General features: G+C 45.4%; 1 protein-coding gene across 1 annotated transcript in view; it reads left to right on the top strand.

Moving 5' to 3' along the window:
• The window catches only part of LOC144173629 (uncharacterized), a 483221-nt gene that overhangs the window by 316177 nt on the left and 145491 nt on the right, over positions 1–21553 (top strand). Inside the window, exon 2 of the mRNA XM_077701972.1 lies at positions 15919–16057. Within this exon, the coding sequence (XP_077558098.1) occupies positions 15919–16057 (139 nt within the window). The remainder of the gene's footprint in view (positions 1–15918; positions 16058–21553) is intronic.

Raw genomic sequence — 21553 nt, 5'->3', positions numbered from 1 at the left:
CATGCCCGCTGGTCGAGAACACATGTCAAGGTGCCCTCGCCATTTGACTCGCAGATTCCTTACTGCGAGTGCAGTTACCCGCAGACGAATTTTAGGTGCGGAGTACCTTAGGGCTGCACAGGGTCCATCCGCGTCCGTGCGCATACCATTTACAATCGCAAAAAATCACACAGGCACCGGAACGATTCGAGCCTGTGACTGGTAGACCAGACAGAGGTAGTGTTAGTCGTCTTACCGATTGGGCTACGACCGTGAGTTAGTACCCGAGAGTCAAACGGGTTACTCACTCGCCTGTAACGGTGCCGAGTACCTTAGGACCTCCCAATGTCCGTCCGCGCCCATCCGCGCGCAGACCACCATCAAGCGAAAATCAAGCGAAATTCGATTTGAGCCGTGAGTTGCAGTTGCATCTAGGGAATAATCAAGGTGCAGCTCACGACTCAAATAGAATGACAGTCGGGGCGCAAATCGGATGCCCCTCGGGTCGCAACTTGGATGTCATTTCCAGTACTCCGCACTCTCGCCATCATCCACGGAGTGGAGATGTTGCCATTTTCTTGCTTCTTGCTCAGATTCTTGTGTTCGTGGCAAAAGTTTTGGTTCGTCATTTTCCAACAGTGGCGCACATGTGAGCTTGCTTTGTCAATAGTACGCTTGATTACTGTAGACAAAGGGACGAGCCGCCGAGACCCCTCCCGATGATTGCTTTAATCCTGTGAGCTCATGATGATGATTATGGGGCACGAGAGAGGCAGAGCTACCTCTTTTACAACATCCTCCCCCCGCGCAACAATGAACGAGCATAGTCCGCATCCGAAAAGTTTAGTCTGTGGAAAGTTCCTTTCAAGTCCATGCGAGCCAAATGAGTTGGACATCGTGTGGCTTCCATCTCCATCGATGATAACTATAACTTGGGGTTGCTGGGTTCATGAACCGTACTTCTGCAGCCCCTAGAAGCAGTGTTGTGGGGGGACTAGTTGAGCTTGTTTTCCCGGTCTTGGTTGCACGCATTACTTGCTGTTTCCGACCTACGTCATTTTTCTTTGTGGCAGCCGGATGCACGTGGAACGCAGTGAACGTATGCTTCCTTTCACAGAACATGAGGCGCGTCCTGGTGGCCAACTCATTTCTGTGTCTTCGTTCACGGTGGACTGTACGCCAATTCTCTGAAAGCTGCCGGTTCGCACCAGTATTCTTCCCATCCGCAACCTTTAGCTTGCGGCGCCCATACTTTCGCAGTGGGGTTGAGTTGAGATTTAAAGCAGCTTCCTGCTCCTCCATCTTCGCACGTTTCCTCTTGGCAGTTTTTGCTTTGCTAGACTTGCGCACCTTTTTCTTCGGAACCATACATGTTAACTCTTGAGGACAAAGAAGGTCGCGCCATAACAAACATTTCTTTCTGTCTTCGACGGGAGAATTGTTCAAAATCACCTTGTGGTCTCTACTCTGTCACATTTCTTCTGCGGTCACTTGAGGTGCTGGAAGACTATAATGTTCCTTGGGTTTTGCATGTGACGGCAGGTGGTCTATGGTCGAGTCGTCGCTTGTGTCATTCGCTTGCGCTTGTCCAACCGTGGGAGAAATCCGTACCGCTTCATCTGATACCTTATTGCCAGCGGTAACCCCGTTGGATTTAGTTTCTCCTCCATTAGGCACGAAATGGGCGGTTGTCGGTGTTGCTGCACCTTGCCAATTCCCGTTTGTTTTTGTCGTAACTTGGGCCTTGCAATTCACTGCTCCATTACTCTGATTCGTATCTGAAATATCGCTCTTTCTAAAGTATTCTTCCGTATTGTGTCGGTGATCCTTCAGTAATTCGTAGTTTCGACCTCTGTAGGAAGCAATTAGGTTTTGTCGGGCTCTCTGTGCGTTGAACATTTTAAACTCAGCCCTTTGCACACAAACTAATTCTTCGAACTTTAGCGCATCTTCAACCTCGGCCTCTAATTGCTCGATGTCCACGGTGTCTTGAACTCCTCGGTTAATCACTTTCAGTTTGTCACGATATTCAACCAAATTAAGAAGTTCCTTCAGCTCACTTATTGGTGGTCTTTCCATTGGGAGGAGGTCTTCAATCTTTCCGATGAAGGATGTGATACCTTGACGGACGATGCGCCGCCTCTCAAGTAGGGCCTCCATAGTCCGGTCCAGCGTCGCATATTTCCGTAAGCGCTGGCGACCGGGCTCAGAGGGCACTAGTCGGCATCGTCTCCGCATCAGTATCGGCACCGCATAGGATCATCATGTCTTGCATCGTGCAGATATCTCCTAAGGCTCTCCTTGTTCCATCCTCTTCTTCTTAGGCTGCTCCAACGTTCCTCGAATCGGCGTCTTCCATCTGTGGCTTCATTCTGGCTCCCGAGAGGTGAGAGGGCGGCCGAAGAGAAGCAAAATCCGTTCAGTGTGGCTCCCCTCTCGAGGTCCCTTGTCCCGGGTTTAACGGCACCAAAGATGTAGACAAAGGGACGAGCCGCCGAGACCACTCCCGATGATTGCTTTAATCGTGTGAACTCATGATGATGATTATTGGGCACGAGAGAGGCAGAGCTGCTTCTTTTACAACAATTACTACTCAAGGAAACAGCATTTACCCGACAGTAGCCCCAGCAAGACGCAAACCCTTTCATTCGCCAACTGTTAGTTCGCTAAATCGGCTCCCAAAGTACCGTAGAGGAGCACTTCCGGGACAACACCGGGTCTCTCGATAAAATAGCGGGTGGCGCCGTACTAAAGATGGCTGGGGTCCCTCTAACTGTTTTTCTCCTTGTCCCCGTGAGATGCTTGCACAGGCCTCCACCACGGTGCTGCGTCCCGTGAGTTGGCTACGTTCACCCGCTCCGCTATTCTTGGCAAAATTCATTACGCGCCGTCTGAGCGAATTAACAGGCCTGCACCAGCCGCGTGTGTCGTGTGCTGCGCGAGGTCGTCGGAAAGCGGGCATGTGGCTGAGTTCGAGTGCCTGGCGGGACTTCTTTATGTGATGTTTTTGCTGGGAGACAATTTGCTTGCTTAGTCTAACGCCACGTTTTAAACTATACTCCACAACACAGCGGAGCATCGTTCGTTGCACAGAGTTCCTTTAATATTTATCCTCTCCTTACTCATTTTCAGTGCGTGAGCATCACTCGCGCATCATTGGGCTCACATGTCGAAAAAGCGGCGTTTCGAAAGTAGCGTAGGCCGAACCACCACCAAATTCTTGCTGACTGCAACCGGACAACAACATACCAACTCAGCGGGACTTGGACATATGCGTGACTGAGAGAGCAGTTGTCATAAAGTCACGGTCAGTTAAAAATTCAGGTGTCGCTGCGAACGGCGATATTCCACGGCCTGACATCGTCATCAGATCACCCGACGAGGAGGAGGAGTGGAGAAAACTATTTGATCGGCCTTCAGCCCACGACTCCGTTGGTGCGGCTTGCAATCTTCGCCCTTTCAGCGAGCCAAAGCTGCTTACTTAGGTCCGCGCTGGCAAGTTCACTCTCCCACTGCTCGTATGTAGGATTGGGAATTGGTGGGAGGCCTGGGTTAGAAGGGCATGCCCAAAATATATGAAAGAGCGCTGCCGGGCTGGCACAGTGCCTGGACAGGGGGTATTATAATGTGGGGTGAATGGCGTGTAGCCGTGTAGGATGTGGGTACGTGTTTGTTTGGAGTTGTTGGAGCGCGACTTGTTCTTTTGCTAATGTTTCTGCCGGAGGCGGGAAGGTGCGTTGTCCGACGCTAGCCTTAATTTCACACCCGCAATGGTTCAATAAAGATTAAATACCAGTCTCGTTCAGTAAAAACACTACTTTGCCATGAACAAGGATACCAATTTTGGTGCCAACATCAAGTAAATAACCCAGAAACTAATGAAAACTTTAGAAGCAGTGGCGACTTCCCAGCGACTTTCCGGCGAATTTTCGCTGAAGACAGATTATGTTGTCTGTATGATTCGCGGCCGCAGACCAAAGCCATCACGAAGAAACATGACTTGACGATTGTAGGGGCGTCTCCAGTTCTGTTTGATTGCATCACTTCAACGCTAACGTTCAGCAAACGCACAAATAACTACATTTTTGTTGCTCCCACAAATATCCTCCCTCCTACTCATATTACAGTAATTTAGCGTAAAATTTAAGTGTTCCAATTCTTCTGCGCTTATTTTTTGTTTAAAAAAATCTTCGTGGCTGGAATGCAGCTGAGTGAGTTACCGAAGGCTAGTTAGTTTTACCTGAGCGGAGTTGTATTTTGTGTTTTTGTGTTTATAATGTCGACAACCGGTACCGACAGCTTGACATACAATGAGATTGACGTTGCTTAGCACGTAGTTCGGCTTAACGTTACGGTTCCCTTACACTAAATCAGTGACGCTGGTAACGAGCGTACAGTTGGTTCACCAATTTACGATTAGCTGCGACTGCAACATACAAATACACCCTTGTCACAGATCCACTCATTGGGATTTGCGGGCGACAATGAAGCAGCCGTAGAGGCTCATTTCCTACGCAATCCCGATTTCCTTCGGCCGCACTGTCAAAGTACCAACTGACGCAGATGATTTCCCAACTCAGCGTAAAGTGGGGCTCCCGCACTCTCACACCACATCAGAAAGCTTGGGTGCTACCAATATTTTTCTTCTTCAAACACTAAGTAAAAAATTCAAGGTCTCTTCACAAAGGGGACCACTGTATCTCCTGAGCGTGCTTTTTATCATTTCTACTTCATTGATTATTGAATTCTTTTTCATTTATTATCGATTGATTGTGGGGTTTAACGCGCCGACGCAACGCAGGCGATGAGGCGCGCCGTAGTGGAGGGCTCCGGATTAATTTTGACCACCTGGGGATCTTTATCGTGCGCCGAAATCTCGTACACACGGGCGTTTTTGCTTTTCGCCTCCATCAGAAAAGCGGCCGCCGCGGCCGGGAATCGAACCCGCGACCTCGTGCTCAGCAGCGCAACGCCTTAGCCACTGAGCCACCGCGGCGGGTTTCATTTATTATCAACAGTTGATTCGATGTCTACTCATTTGTCTATATTTAGCCTAATTCAAGCATACACAATTACGTGCAGTCGTAGACAAATAATACGCGATCACGCAAATGTGAACCAGAACACACAAATAACGCTATTTCTTTCCATGCAGGTAAATTGACGCGTGGCTTAATTACAGTAACAAAGCTCGTAAATATGGCTTTGCAAACCTGCCAACACCGCGTCGTTATTCTACCTGGACTAAAAGTATTTTCTAATTTCGCTTGTTCCGGTTCATATTTCCGTGAACGTATTTCTTTTGCCCATGACTGTACCTTAATTCGCCCAGCAGCCGCGCCGCTAACTCCCTTCTAGGCTCTGTGGCAAGATTTATCGCCGATATTTGTAACCCGGCTACCTCAGGCTTCCAATTTCAATCATACGCGCTCACACAATGAACCGAAAGTTCATTCGCGTATGTCAATTCGCTTGGCAGCACTTGAGCAAGGGCAGTGCCGTTTGGTGGTGCAAGACAGCAGACGACGCGCTCCCAAATATGCCCGCCTGTGGCGCCACACTGCGGTAATCCTTGGTGTTCCGTACCTACGCGTATTTCCCTTCACACACACCTATTTCTACAGCCTCGCCCTCGATTGAGAGGTACTACAATTCGGACGGTCGATGTTGTCTGGCAGTTGTCCGTCTTGGCTGTCGCTACTCATGCTGTTGGCCTAAAACACTGGCACGTTCGTTTTCCGCGGGTCCGCATCCTAAGAGTTGATTGATTGATTGATCCATTGATTGATTGATTGAGTGATTGATTGAATGATCGATTGATTGAATGATCGATCGATTGATTGATTGATTGATTGATTGATTGATTGATTGATTGATTGATTGATTGAGTGAGTGAGTGAGTGAGTGAGTGAGTGAGTGAGTGAGTGAGTGAGTGAGGGATGACTGATTGATTGATTGATTGATTGATTGGTTGATTGATTTAACTAGTTGTCTGACTTAAATAGTTGGGTTGATTAGCCATTCAAGAAAGCGTTTTCCAATACAGTTCTCCAAGTGTGTGCTGCACTCTCCGTGTATAGCTCTATGGTAGGCTCATAGGCTAACTGTTCCGAAATTTCACCTCGGCCAAACTTAGTTTGAACTTAATTGTACGTACCACCAAATCAACTGAGACATGACCAGTAGACAGTAAAATGCAGTTGTAATCAGCCAGAGGCGTTAAAAACAGCTCCGTAGGAGACGATGCGGCTACTGACACGCGCCTTGAATGGCAGGCTTTACGTGTACACCCGGAACCCGAATCTTCAATATTAAGAATGTACACACACGCTTAAAAAATGGCTGTGACTCAGCTAAGCTAACCCTGGATATGCAAAGAGACAGCTTGGCTTAGCGTGATTAAGGTATGGTACGTTCGCACACCCAGTGAGACTACGCACCATTCACCCCACGCTCTATATCCCCTGTGGAATTACTGCAGCCAACGTGCTACTCTATACCATATCGTCTGGGAGTGCCAAAATAACCCTGGCTTGAAACCAATTCCTAGTCCTACTTACGAGCAGTGGGAGAGTGAGCTCGCCAGCTCTGACCCGAATAGGAAGTTATGGTTGACCGAAAGGGCGAAGACGGCAGGTAGAACCACCGGAGTCCTGGACTAGGGAACCCGCAATCTATCAGCTCTTCAGTTGAATAAAAGTTTTCCCCCACCTCCTTTTTCTCCCCACTTCGTTAACCTTCGATTAACTATTTGACTATACCTCCAAGCCCGGCCTTTTTGTAGGGTTGTGGTCCCGCTTATTTATTTATTTATTTATTTATTTATTGACATACTGCTAGCCTGATTGCCAGGCTTTAAGCAGGAGTGGGGGAAAATGGTACAAGAATATTCACCAAAATAACAGTGAGGAGAAGGACAGGTCGCGTGATTATACAACAGACAATACTATACAATATCGACATAGTTTACACGCACACACATACACACTTGTATGCGCGGAAGAGCTAGTTACAAGCCATGATTATGACAAACTTATGGAAGCAATGTAATAGGTAAGATTACAACGTACTCGTTGGAAACTAAAACAACAGAGAAACAGACCGCAACATTTTCACCGCAATATAAACTGGAAAAACAGTTATGGCAGTTCATTGAGGAACGCAGGTACAGAGTTGGAGTCAACCGTGTTAAACGGTAAAGTATTCCAATCAGCTGCTGTGCGGGGGAAAAAGGACTGTTTGAAGGCATCTGTACGACATGAAAATTCCTTGACCTTTTTTGAGTGGTATGACCGGGTTGAGCGCGGTTGGATCGGTTCAATGTATTTAGTTTTTGGTATGCCGAGTTTATCATAATATATGAGATAGAATAGTTTTAACCTATCTCGGTAACGTCGGGCCTGCAGTTTTTCCAAGTTGGCTGACTGTAAAAGGCTCGATGGAGATGTGTGCCAGCTATAAGAGTTAAAAATAAACCTAACAGCTTTCCTCTGCACATTTTCTATCTTATCAATATTAGATTGTGTGTAGGGATCCCAAACTGCTGCTGCATATTCTAACACAGGCCTGATATATGTTTTGTATGCTAATAGCTTTATTTCGCGCGTTGATTTACCGAGGGTTCTTCTGAGGTATCCAAGTTTTTTCATTGCCTTATTCACAATGTGTGTTATGTGGTCGTTCCACCGGAAATCAGAAGTAAAGACTACGCCTAAGTATTTGTATGTAGTTACTGCCTTTATACATCGGTTATTGACATGGTATTGGAATATGAGAGGATGTTTTTTGCGAGTTACAGTCATTGCAACCGTTTTCTCAAAATTTATTGTCATTTGCCACTTTGAGCACCATTCGTGTATTTGGTTTAATGAGGAGTTTAAAGTCGTTTGGTCGCTGGAAGTTTTAATCTCATGGTATAATACGCAATCATCCGCGAATAGTTTTACTTGTATAGGCATGTTACAGGCTATATCATTGAGAAATATTAGAAAGAGAAGTGGTCCTAACACTGAACCCTGGGGGATTCCAGACTCTACATCGGCGGGTTCGGAACTTGCTTCTTCAATGCATACCACTTGGCGCCTACATGACAGATACGCTTTAATCCAAGCTATCAATGAATCATTTTTCAAGATTGATTTTAACTTAACAATGAGTTTTGCATGCGACACCCGGTCAAAGGCTTTTTCAAAGTCCAAAAAAATTACATCTACTTGACGTTGCCTGTCGATAGCGAATGCTAGATCATGGGTAGTTTCGAGCAGCTGCGTTACTGTAGAAAGGTTCCTACGGAAGCCATGCTGTCGATTGTCGAGTAGCCTATTGTTTTCGAGATAGGCTGAAATATGCTTGAATATTATGTGCTCAAATACTTTGACACACGTGCACAATATAGAAATGGGCCGATAAGCAGAGGGCAATGATTCATTTGATTTTTTTGGTATCGGGCTAATTTTAGCGTATTTCCAATCACTCGGAAATTCTGCGTGTGAGAGTGATTTCTTAAATATTAAACACAAATATTTAGCACTCCACTCAGCATACCGTACAAGAAAAGCATTCGGTATGGCATCTATTCCCGGCGACTTCTTTACGTCTAGTTTAAGAAGAAGCGAAAAGATCCCTTCCTCACTGATGTACACGTCATCGATGGGCGGGGCGCCAACACAAGGAACAAAATCAGGGATGATACCGTTATCAGAGGTAAACACTGAGCGAAAGTAACGATTGAGTGCTTCACAGATCTCTGTCTTTTCGGTAACAACAATATTATCCACCATAATGCTAGGTATCGACTTTTTTTTAGCTGAAAAGTGGCGCCAAATCTTTCCAGGGGAGGAAACCAAATAATTTTTTAAGGTAAAGCGTTGATAATATTCTTTGGCTTTCTTTATAGTTTCTTTTAGGTCCAGGCGCAGGCTCGAAAGCTTATCAGTGTAACAAGCGGTAGGATTTCGCTTGCACTTCTTTCTCGCCTTTTGAAGCTTGCGTGATAAGCGTATTATTCCCCTGTTCACCCATGGATTCGAGTTGCGCACCACCTTTCTTTTGAACGGAACAAAGGAGTTGATGGTCGTAAAAACGATATTTTTGAAGTAACGCCAAACGTAGTCCACTGAGTACTCGTCTGATTCACAGAATGAAACAAATGATGAAAAAGAGTCTTCAAGAGCATCTAATACATCTACGTCACTGGCACGCGAGAAAATCGGAATTCTGCACTCCTTATTCTTTATGACTGGAACAGATTTTGTTTCCAGCGTTAAGCATACCATTTTATGGTCCGAGATGCCCTCAAAAGTGTGTACTTTCGGTTTTCGCCGAAGGACGTGCATGTTGACCAGGAATAGATCGAGGATGGATTCTGTGGAATTCTGAATGCGTGTAGGTTGTTTGACAAGTTGCGTCAAATCGTGGAATAACACAAAATCGGCAAATGCCTCCGAGGAAGCAGAAAGAGCGCACGGGAAATCGTTGTCCCAGCTAATGCTAGGGAAATTGAAGTCTCCGGCTAGCAAGATGTTGCATGGACGGTTTCTATAAGGGCACAAAAAGGCATTAATCTTTTCAACAAACGTGTTGTCGGTGTTAGGAGGACGATAGAATCCCCCTATCAGGAGATTGCAATCGTTTAGAAAGAATTTAGCCAACACGCATTCCACTCCAGCGATGTCGGGCAGCCTTGTCGCGCGCAAAGTATTTTTAAACATAAGGGCAACTCCACCGCCACGAGAATTCCTATCTTTTCTGAATACTTCATAACCGGGCGGTAGTATTTCAGAATCACTAACATCGTGATGAAGCCATGTTTCGGTTATGATTAATATATGTGGTTTGTGTGCCAAAATTATGCTTTCCAAATCGGCGCTTTTGTTCATTACACTGCGGGCGTTGATGTTTATGCATCGGATGCTTTTATCAGTCTTTACGAGTGGTCATTCGGTCTTTTTAGGTTCATTAGTGCTTCGTGAACTGGGGACCATTTTCTTTTGATTGCTGTCCCATGCAAACATGGTTTTGTCTACTTTTATCTTGTCGTAATAAAGTTGAACTTTCGCGCCTGAATTCCTAGCGTCAGCTGTACTCTTCCAAAGGTGCCTTCTAATTTCCCTGGTGGCTGGTGAAAAATCTTCAGATATGGAAATGTCGGACCCCTTAAGGTTGAAGCAGTTCTTGAGTACTGATAATTTTTCTCTGTGGTCAATAAGCCTGAGAATAATTGGTCGTGATTTTTCAGGTTGTTTCCGGCCTATTCGATGTATCCGCTCGACGGATGACACCTTCACGTTCAATTTCGCCTGGAATATGTCGTTTTCCGAGCCGACCGGCTCGATCTTCCTCGGTCTCCGAAGCTTGGCGTTCCGATGCTTGCTCTAAGTCGCGCACTTGCCCTTCCGGACCATCTCCAGTGAAGAAGCTTCGTCTGGCGACATCCGCGGGGGGGTGGGGGGGGGGGGGGTGGGGTCAGACGCTGCTTTCCGAGGACGGCTCAAAGCCTCCAGATCCGTCGCAACGCTCAGGGGAGGCGGCCCGGCCTCACTCTCATCCATGGCCCAGCTCGCGAGTCACGTGTCCATACCCAGCTGCGAGGAGCGCATGCCCGTTACCTCAGTGGCAGCGGCTAGCGATTGCGGCCTTCGGCGGAGCTCGGCCGGGCGAGTTAAGTGATACGTTGCGAAGGATACGGCGCAGCTACGGTCAAATGAAGGGTAAATTGCCCGCGACGGAGAAACCACTAGACGAAATTAGTAAAGCTTCATGTCTGTAACTTGAGCGCACAAAAAACGAGGTAAGGGCTAGCCCGCGTTTCAGTGTTATTGGTAAGGCTTGGCTTAAGAACGCCAGCGCCCCTGCACTGCAAGCACGTATACTTGTTTGAACACCATGATATTCCAAATCGGTACCGGCCTCTCCTTGTACGAACACTCCCAATATCTATGAATTACTGCCCCGCGGGCACATACTTCTCCCTTTGGGGCTTAAAAAACTACGGGGACATTTAAACTTTAGCTTACTGTGTGAGACCCATGAGCACCATTTCTTGCTGAGTTAGGTCGTCGAATTATGCCGCTGAATTTGGCATCGCTGTGTTCTGTACTACTGAATTTATTATTGCTGAGTATATGGTGTCCCGAAACCAGTAATATGTCGACCCTTTGGCCGAGTTTTACCCGGAACACTTCCTTTTTAAAGTAGTGCTGTAGTTCGAGAACACAGCTTTTCGTTTTGCAACGGCACCCCTTTTCCAGCGACGGCGCTACTTTCCTGGAAGGGGACACTCGTTTTGCAACGGCACCCCTTTTCCAGCGACGGCGCTACTTTCCTGGAAGGGGACAATGGAGAATTTGTACTCAGACGATGATTTAGACGCTTTGTAAACTACTATTTCTGTTGTATCTTATAACTCAGGTAGAGACTATCCGCCTGAGCATGCGGCATCCAGTGAATCGCTCTCCCAAGCGATCCGCGAAAATGTACGTACGTGTAAATATACATTGGGCAAAGGGGTGGCCAGTGGCCTATGAAAGGGGGAGATTGGTTGGGAAGATTCCGAGTCAAGAGGTCCAACTTTTCAAAAAATCCAACGCGTCAAAAGGTCCACTATTGGATCTCTTGACTTGTTGGGCCTCTTCACTCACCGTGGACCTCAACGCGCCTAAGGCGAGTCAAAAGGTCCAACGAGTCAAGAGGTCCAAGCTGTAAGAAGCCACCTCAAGCCCAACGGCAAAGTAAAAGAACCAAGAACAGACAGCCAAGCTCTCCAAGAAACCAGCAACCCAAGACGCACCGCAGAGCGCCATCAGGGGCGCACCCAGACAGCGGGAGGCCTTCAACCTCACCTATGAACAGAAGCTTCCATTTGCGGCGTAATTTCTAACATCATCAACAACAGTTGAATTCATAAAGCCTCCGTGGAAATATTTGTGTACGTATGTATATAAGGTGTGTATCAGCTGCGTATATATTGCCGAGAACATTTTTTTTGCTTTTTCTAGCAATGCCTGGCCGCGCAGGACTACCTTAGCTTTTTCGAGCTGAACCGGGGTTTGATCTTTTTGTCGCGGCAACCTTGTTTAATAGGGAGAAGGTTTCCCCTGTCGTCACTCTTTCACCATTGTTGATCTAAGATTTCTCTTTGATCAACAATGTTCTTGATTTAATTCGATGGCTCGCGAGAGAATAGCGCTAAGAAATACATGCTTGCTGGGCAAACCCCACTGCATTTTGTACGACAGCGATCGGCTGTTCTTGTCGCTTTGACTGGCGCTTCTTCACCGCTTGCGCTTATTTCTTGATTGTTACGGAGACCCAGCTTCGTTCTAATAATACTTTGCTTTCTGAAAGAACCTTGCACATTTCTTGGCAACGTAACAATATACAAATATAAGTTGTGAATGTGTATAAGTTTTTTTCCGCTATGGGATTGTCCTGTTCATTGATTGAATCTTTGAACTGTGCCTTTCTGTTTCAGTAAATATTTCTCATAACACCTACTTTTGTCCAGTAAAATAACTAACATACCTTTTATACAGTACCTCCTTGACAGGATGTGTCTGCGTTGTCGGACATGCCAGGCGGAGTTTATTGGAACGAAGAAGCCCGAATTCTGTATTACGCGCTGAAAGAAGATTAATTCGGTGTGGAGACCATAGCATTCGGCATCCTTTTGGAGATGCGCTGATCGGCAGTTACTATTTCGATCGGCAGTTACTATTTCAAAAAAGAAAACCAGAGAACAAACCAGACCTGAGCACTCACCAACTTACCCAAGAAAATGTTTGCGATTAGGAATACCGAGATACATTAAACACGAGGCCAATCATGAGGTACTGATGTACTCTTCCGTAGAATTGGTTTCGAAATGTGTCCAATATTCGGGTACAACTTAAGAAGGACAACAGAAGATGTCCCTGCGCGTCATCACCGTACCCGGCTAATTCCTTCGCGCGGGGCAAAAGCGCATTACTGCGAGTATTCCGAAAGTGACCACAGACGCGTCCGGGATTTTTCGGACCTAACTACTGCAGCAACGACATCTCAACTTGGTTAGAAAAAGGAGATGAAGTCACAAACTAAGCGTTATCACCTTCCAAACGCGTGCCCGCGTCGATATCACGGGCCGGTCGTTTCAGCGGAGTAATACACTATATGAGCTATTGCCATTTTTAACTTGCTACCGCGTATAGAACACATATATACTGGAACCCAGATATTAAATTCGAAATGTTTAAAATATGTCGTTCAGGAAGTTAAGACTCGCTGCTAGAATCCATTAATAGCAATGTAACTATGCACTGTGGCAAACAGTATGTGTGTAGTTTTCACCAATGGCCATTTAGTACTTCAACTGTCCAGAATTATCAAAATATCAAAAAAGTAAATAACGGTCATGCGCAGCCATTAATCGAAATATAGAGCCGTATAAACTAAAGGACAATATATTGCTAGCACATTTCATTTGCTATAGCCGTTCTACAAAATGAGCTTAAGGGGTCGTTAAGAATGGCTGTGGGGTTACTTATAAACAGAGGAGAAAAACATGCACAGAAATTCAAAGAATTGTGACTAACACGTAGCATCCGCATGCCACTTATCTAGAGGGTGAGTTCTTCACCACCAAAATTGGCTGTTAATAGCCAAAACCTTTGGGTAATTATATTGGTTTTAAGTTTAGTTTTGTTTATTTTCGCCAACGAAGTAAAGTTATAGCAATATGCCGATTAACTGCCTTTATTTCGCCAATTATGTATTTTTTCCGGATGCAAAGCGCTCCGGACGTTCGGTTCGTTATTGCTACTTTTTAATTCGCAGTCCCAACGTTTTTTACCAAGCTTTTTTAGTTTAGACTTGGTTTTTTGGAGGACTTTATATGATGCATATGTTTTAACTTCGTGAGTCCAATTTCACAAAATCTTTATTTTTGATTTTTTTTTCAAACTTCTGTTCCATCATTCGCCTCCATTTACGCCATTAATACGATTACAACTGTTACTTCTGCCAAATCTGAATTTTTGTGGACATTTTGGGGCGTTACATGGCTTGGTTATTTTCGCTATTTTAATTTTTTTTTGGAAAGTTTATTGGGGGATCTGTTTATTTAGCCTTCGGTTTTTATAGGGAAAGTATAAGATGGGTATTTTTTATTTATTCGGGTCACTTCGTAAAAGTTTCATTTTTTTATTTTTCTATTTCTTTTTTCAAAATTCGGTTGGATCAATTTTCTCCACTTACGCTACTACAACGACGTAATGTGTTACATCCGCCAATTGCGCACTTTTGTGCGAATGCAGGGCGTTACAACGTAATGTCTGTGGGGGTACACGACAATAGGTACCCGGCAACGAGGATTAAAAAAACGCTGGTTGGACCTCTTGACGCGTTAGACCTCTTTATTCGTTGTATCTCTTGACCAGAAGTGGTTTTGGAAGGGGTGCAGGGTTCCTCCAGGACCAAAATTATTCGGGCTACGCCTGAATCGTTTGCTAACTGTCACATGTAGAGTAACGTTTTCTTGGCATTACTGGAACTATAGGGCGTCTGGGTAAATGAAATGAAATAAAACAAAATGAATCAATTCAGCCGACACCTACCACCCACTACGATTACCCACAGATTCCACAAACGCTGTTCGCTGACTACTTCCGGACACTCCTGCATTAAGCGTATCTGGACATTTCGCGTTTATCGCGAACTGAGCCAAGTAACATTTGATGCTAGCCCATTTAAAAATGACAAAAAAAACAATGCGCGAACGTAGCAGAGATCACCGTTATAACATGAATGCTATCGTATGTAAAATAAATAATAAAAAGAAAAAACTCGTAAAATTCCCCTGATCTGAGCTAATTTATACCTATTCGGCTGGGAAGCAGCTTGAACTTGGAAGAACACAAATGACAGGAAACACAGGACACTCCGCTGTGTCCTTTGTGGTGGAAAGCGGCGTATCCCTTATTTTTTGTCTTTTGTGTTCGTCCAAATTCAAGGGACCCTGGAACACTTTTTCAACTTTTTTTGAAATATTCATTGCTTACAGAACGCGTAGTAAGCCAACACATCAGTACTTAGATTAGGGGGTGGCAAAGTACCTGAGGCAAAAATTTGCCACGAACGACGACGCTTCCAGCCACCACATCCCCATTTATCCAGAGCAGAGGCGACTGCCTTTCGCCAACTTCACACAAACTCCTATCCTCATCCCACTATCCCCCATACCATGTACCCCACCCTCCACTACGCTACGTGTAATTTCTGTCAGCAACCTGGCACCCTGTACTACATGGTATGGGAGTGTCAGAAAACCACATCCCTTACCCCAAATCCTCACCCAACGTACGAGCAGTGGGCCGGTCAGCTGGCCAGCTCTGACCTCTCAATCCAGCGTAGCCTGGTGGAGAGGGTTAGGGCAGCCAGCGCGGACCAGGGCTTCCCGGGCTACAGGAGGCCCCCCACCGGGCGGGTGGCCAACCATCAGCGCCTCAGTATTATCAAAATAAAGTTTATTCAGCCACTCGCTCTATGCCCATTTGATAAAAAACTGGTTCAAGACATGTTTTCTATCTTTCGCTTCCTTGCCGTTCTGCGAGCGCTTGAATTATGTCATTCCAGCGGTGTAGCGGCAATTGGCCGGATTTCCTTCAGCTGCAGCAATTAACGTATAAAGACAGCCATAAAAGCAAAGCAGGAACGGTAGGCGTTTCTGCTGCGACGAGCATATCACGTAGTGCCGCTCCGTGCTGGCGATAGCTCTGGCTTTGTGAGGGCTTCCAGGCGTGAGCGGAAGAGTGAAAGCGTTTATCGGAAGTGTCGCAGAGTCCCTTTCAAGCTGACTCCTATCCGAGAGAAATTTGTCGCCCCACTTTCGTTGCGTTTAGTAGTGATGTCCACGCTGCCGTGCCCCTTGTAATGTGTGGGCAAACTTGTCTTCGCCCCTCGCAGCGGGTGGTGGTGGCACGACGTCCCCGGAGCGCTGCACCAACGACCAGTACCAGCGCTGCCTGGTGTCCCTGGAGAGCGTCGCCAAGGGAGAGGACATCACGCTGGTCACCAGCAAGCGGGAACTACACCACGTCTGCAGGTGCGCTCTGCCTCCACAACATGTGCGCGGGGTAAGGGAATGGGCTTGGCATTGAACCCCAGCAGCATAGGTCGGCGTACGCGCTTGTGAGTACACTCATTTGTACTCAAGCTCACAAGTGAGTACAATCATGAGTGAGTACAGACGAAGTAAAATGTTAGTACGATGATGAGTGTGTACAGAAGTGATTGCAGCAATATAGAGTACAGTACTCGTGAGTACAGTAATCGTCATTACGTACTCGTGACGCCAGTGCTGTGAGTATTGTACTCGCGGTTGCTGTAATTAAAGGTGCGTAAAAGTTCCTTCAGGGCCAGCAGACACTTTTCAACAGCAATCTTTTTGTTCATTCGATAACAAATGAGGTCGTTTTGCATTTCTGAAAGGCGATGAGGATACGCTGAAGTATAATCTTTGTTTGGGGGGGAAATAAAATTGCCACCATCAAAAATACAGCCATGGACATCTATTGTGCCGAGCACGTGTTCATTTTACGGACGAACCTTCACCACCTAAGCAAATTCTGTCCTTTAGAATTATAGCAATCTTTTCCTAGGGCTGGATTTTGTTTTGGGTAAACACTCGGTTTAGCTTGGTTATTTGCGAATTTCTCGAGGGTTTGTGCTTGGCCGTAATAATACGCATACTTACGCTAAATTTACAGAAAAAAATCGTCACAATTAAGGAAAGTGTATAATTGGTAAATCGAAATACAAATTACTCGATGCGTTTGGCTTCTGTGTGTTAGCATTCGAGACGAGACCGACACTCGTCCAAACCCAGCCAAACAAGGAAGGAAAAATCGTTTGGACGGAGGGTGCCTTGGCCCGTCATTACTGCCTGTAAGCATCAAGCCCAATAGTTCTCCGGAAATCTCACGCGAGCAAGAAAGGTGGTGCAATATTCAAATATTTAATTTGTTTTTCAAGCATTCAAAGATTTTATTTCCTCCAAAGCACGAGGACGAATTTAGCACCAAGGTAACACCAGGACAGTTAAAAAAAATTGGGCTTGCGTCAATGTGTGCTTCTGCATGCGCATCAGGGTCCAAACTCGTTATGAAACTCCTTCTTTTGAAGAACTAAATTACATGCTACTCCCTCTGATGAGGATAAGAGTGTTTATGGCCCTTCTGCCGCGGCTCCTCGGCGTCCATGACAAGTGGCATTAGACAGCAAAACTAGAAAATTCCATTTAATTCAATTTATTTTGTTGACTTCTCTAGAGGTACTTCTGGGCAAAAAGCTGTTAATGCCAGATTTACTGAGGTAAGGGAATAGATATTGGGATAGGAATACAGTGCATAAACATGAAGGTCAATAGTACGTTTGAATGCACATAAATAGAACAAAATTTAAGGGGTAGCAAAAATGTTTCCAGGATGAAAATGAATCGTACATTTCACATTAAATTCACATACGAGCATGGATAGAAAAACAGGCACAGTAATTTTCAACATATTAACAAGCAGAAACACTTGTTACAAACATGAAATGGCGCAAGATAAGAATATACATAACACAGTATAATGCAATAATTTATGCATTTGAAAACATGAGCAGTAAATTTGTAGTAATCGTTTATGAAAACCTCTTTCACGCCGTTGGTCTTAAATTCAACTCTCCAGTTGGTGTGGAGATTTGAATAAACTTTTCTGCTTTTCATCTGGCGAGTGTGACGCCAGTAAAACGCGGTATGGAACGCCGCTGTCAGCGATTAGGCACTGCATCCGGCCTTCTATGCATTCACTGTACAAACCGACACCGTAAATCACGAGAACTGAAAATCTTATAGCGCCCTGCTACTGAATCTGTCGGGATTGAACTTCATTGCAGTAACGAGGCCAAGAGGCCCCCATGTGGGATATGTGAGTAATGATAGGGGAAGATGGCTCACATGAAGCTTGTTCACGGCACTTCTATAGTTCCCTTAAGCACGTCAGGTCTGGTTACGCCCGTATTGGTACCACAGGCACGCTGGTAGAAGTGGCGAAGACGCTGCGGTAATAATGGTTCATCCGGGGATGCATAAGTGGATTTTCTGGAAGTTGCGTGCTCGTTATCCAAAAGACTGTAGATAACCCCTCGAGGCTTTCTGCCTCGAGGCTTTCTGATAACGAGCACCCCGCTTGCCGCACGCAGAGAGATGCTGCCTGCTATTTCGTTTCTGTCATGCAGAGAGTATTACGATTCCTCTTCTCAGTACACTCCTCACGTTACTGTGGACTGAGGTGACGGGTTGCCCTCTCTCACTGGCAGCGGACCTACGATGTTTCGTGGTTTTCCAAGGAGAGAGGGATGATAATATCCCTGCTTATGCTATCCCTTACGATTGTGGGAAGTAGTACGGCTTATTCTCTAAAAATCTGTGTATGAGTGTTTGGGCAACGTTCATGATAGATTCATTTTCTCTGGCCAGGTAAACATCCGATGCTGTAATGACGTTATCTTTCCTGTCACCGAGTTAGACGTATATACTTTGCCGGAATTAGCCAGGCACGGCAGGCCAAGTGCACACGTGTCAGGTGCAGCAGCCGAGTAAAATACGCACGACGGTGAACCCAGATTGCCCTACGCCTTCCCGGGAGTGAAAGCGCGTGCTCAGTCCATCTGCTTGACGGGCCCGCATGAACTCAGCGCCAATAAATGCAGCGAGACAAAAGGCAAGAAAATAAAGCAGAATCCCTTGAAGTGTCACGATAGCAAGCACGCTCACAAGGAGTGGGCCAGCAGTGGATTTTCTGTCGTTCATGCCCTTTGAAGACGACCTGTTGGGAAATGTGGTTATCTAGCAGCCTTCTGTTTATCTGTCGAACACACGTCACCGGAGGCCCTCAGCGAACAACGCGCCCCAACACACGCCCAGACTAAACTCGGGGTACAAGCCTCCACCTCACTAACGCCTCCCCCAAGTTATCCATTCCTGTGCTGCATCTTCCTTTTCCTGCTCCCATCTCACCCTGTCGTCTGCGCAAACGAGGGAATTTCTTGCATTGATCGCCTTCCGGCAATCTGCATTTCACTTTCGTGTCAGTACGAGAGTTCTAGAAGGCATCGCTTACAGAGCGCTTGTTGTCAATGTTGAGCGTTTTTCATAGCCACTAAAACCGCGACACTAGTTCTAAAGAGTGTCAGACATCCAAATTAGGGTATCATAGTTAACCTATTACGCAGAGCTGCTGATTAAGGAATGAAGCAGGAAAACATACTGCACGTATTGCGTGTAACTCCGTAAAACTTGGGGCGGATCGAAGCTTATGGGAGCTGAACAGTGGGTTGCAGAAACGTTATTGGGGAACCACAGAGGATAATGCTCCTGTAGAGGTGCACCGACGCACAATCACTTGTATTAGTGTGAAGCACAGTTGGAGTTCATTGTGTATGTGACCGTGTCGCATTTCCCGTTCCTATCGGCCTTCATATCTACTTTATTATACTTGCTTATTAGAGACATCAAAACATCCCTTCCTCTACTTCGCTTCTTCGGCGTTGATCATAGCAACAAAAAAGTAACAACATTACCACCCTTTTTAGTGTTGGAATTTTCTGACCTTACTTTAACTCCACGTGGTTCTCTGTATGGAATTTTAATGCGTCCCACATCTGGCTGTGTACCCTCACACCTCCAAACGTGCAATTTCCTGCTTTTATACACACCAAAGACAAGAAATAGAACACTAAAATATTGCTAAACAAAGTAACCGAATAAAAAATGTGTCTCACACCTCGTTATGAAACGATGACAAACAAAAAGAACCTTGAAAAAACAAACCGAGATACAAACAAAAATAGCGAGAAAAGACCCACCATGCAACGCACTAAATTTCCACCAAAATCCGTATTCGGTGAAGTTAAGTCACGTAGCGTTATAATTGCGTATATGTACTATTGGCGTCAAATGAAACGAGAAAACGAAAAATGAACCTGAACGCACAAATAGCGCGACTTCTTTCCATTCCAGCCAAAATGACGGGTGGCTTAGTTACAAAAACAAAGTTGGGAAAAGTGTATTTCTAAATATACCAATAGCATGTCATTATATGAACTCTACGAACAGTATTTGTCTATTTTACACGTTATGGTTCATATTTTCGTGTTCGCGTTACATTTGACGACGATAGTACATCATTAGACAAAAAAGAAAAAGAAAACATACCAAAAAAGGATAAAACACCGCAATGTACCTGTCACTCATAGCCAAATCTCGATATGATGAAAGCCGCCATGAAGGTAAGCCTAGCGTGCGTTAATCGAGGATTCTCTGAATTTCTGCCCGTATTTATTGTGTCGTCTGAGCACTGGAAGCCACAGGGCGAACAGTTGCATCAAAAAGTTTCAATTATAGCATTGTAAGTACCACTGGCCTACACATACTCGATTAGAGCTGTTGAACGTCCGCGCTAAACAAATTGGGAGAAATACCATAGCAACGACGATAGCTTGAATGGTTTTTAAAGTGAAAAAGTTCTATTTCTTCTCCATGGCCCCTTTAATCTCTGGTGCTGTTTAAGTCGGCAGCTTTGAAGGGACAAAAAATGATAGTGGGACCAAGATCATCGAGGGTGATAGGCAATCTCACTCTAATGCAAAAAGTCTAAAAATACTATTTTGGCTTTACGTTGAAAATATTCTGGAAGGAGGCCAAGTTTCGTTGGGTTGACGGCATAAAACTTTATTCCACTGTCCTGTGAAACTGGCGCTTTCTTTTCCATTGAACCTCGATGCTCTCTGAAGACACCACCGAGGACATCGGGAATCAGGAGGATTACAGAACATACTTCATTAGTATTCATACCAAAGGAACTCGTTTTGTTGAAAACGACTGAACTGAACGATTCCGAACAAGTAAGCTTTGCGCTGTTCAGCCAATCTACGCTTTACGTACATTATAAAGCGATCGCAGGAATTCCTCCTGTTTTCTTTTTCTTTGCTTTTTAAGTGAGGCTTATATGGCTAGTTTTGCAAATATTTTTTCGTGTTCGAGGACAAAGACTCCTAAGTCTACACTTGTTTTGCAAGCATGAGCTCTTCTGTAGGGCGAGGAGTTGGCAAATGAGCGCCCCATTGTGTGTGCTATTATCATGCGGTCGCCACCAAAGTTGCACGCCTTTCAAAAAATGATTGGGGCCTCAAGCTTATACGTCTCACCACTTGGATGTACATCTTGAGCATGTTAGTTCTCAACGGGTGCCATTTTCAAAATCAAGATTAACAATTATATTGTGCGCGTGTCTGTATGCGTCTTTCTAGGGACGACCGCCACCAATGCTCAAGAGGAAAATGTTGCTCATCATACCTTTCAACTAAACTCCGTGTCAGCTTCAAGTCGTGTGGTAAAAATCTTCGCTGGTCACCCATCTTCACAGAGTGGAAGGGCTCATAATTTTTAAATATATAAACGTAGCCGAAGTAAACTCCTAACAAACTACGCCGTTCGAATCGTGTCGCAGCAGTTGCTTAGGAAGCATTTCGCGCTGCTAGGAATGGACAACCCAGC

The sequence above is a fragment of the Haemaphysalis longicornis genome, unplaced genomic scaffold (genome assembly GCF_048455015.1).
Source record: "Haemaphysalis longicornis isolate Haplotype H1 unplaced genomic scaffold, Haemaphysalis longicornis Haplotype H1 scaffold_3, whole genome shotgun sequence".
Classification (NCBI taxonomy): Eukaryota; Metazoa; Arthropoda; class Arachnida; order Ixodida; family Ixodidae; genus Haemaphysalis; species Haemaphysalis longicornis.
Note: the sequence above shows the minus strand (reverse complement) of the source record. Positions and strands in the feature narration are given on the sequence as shown.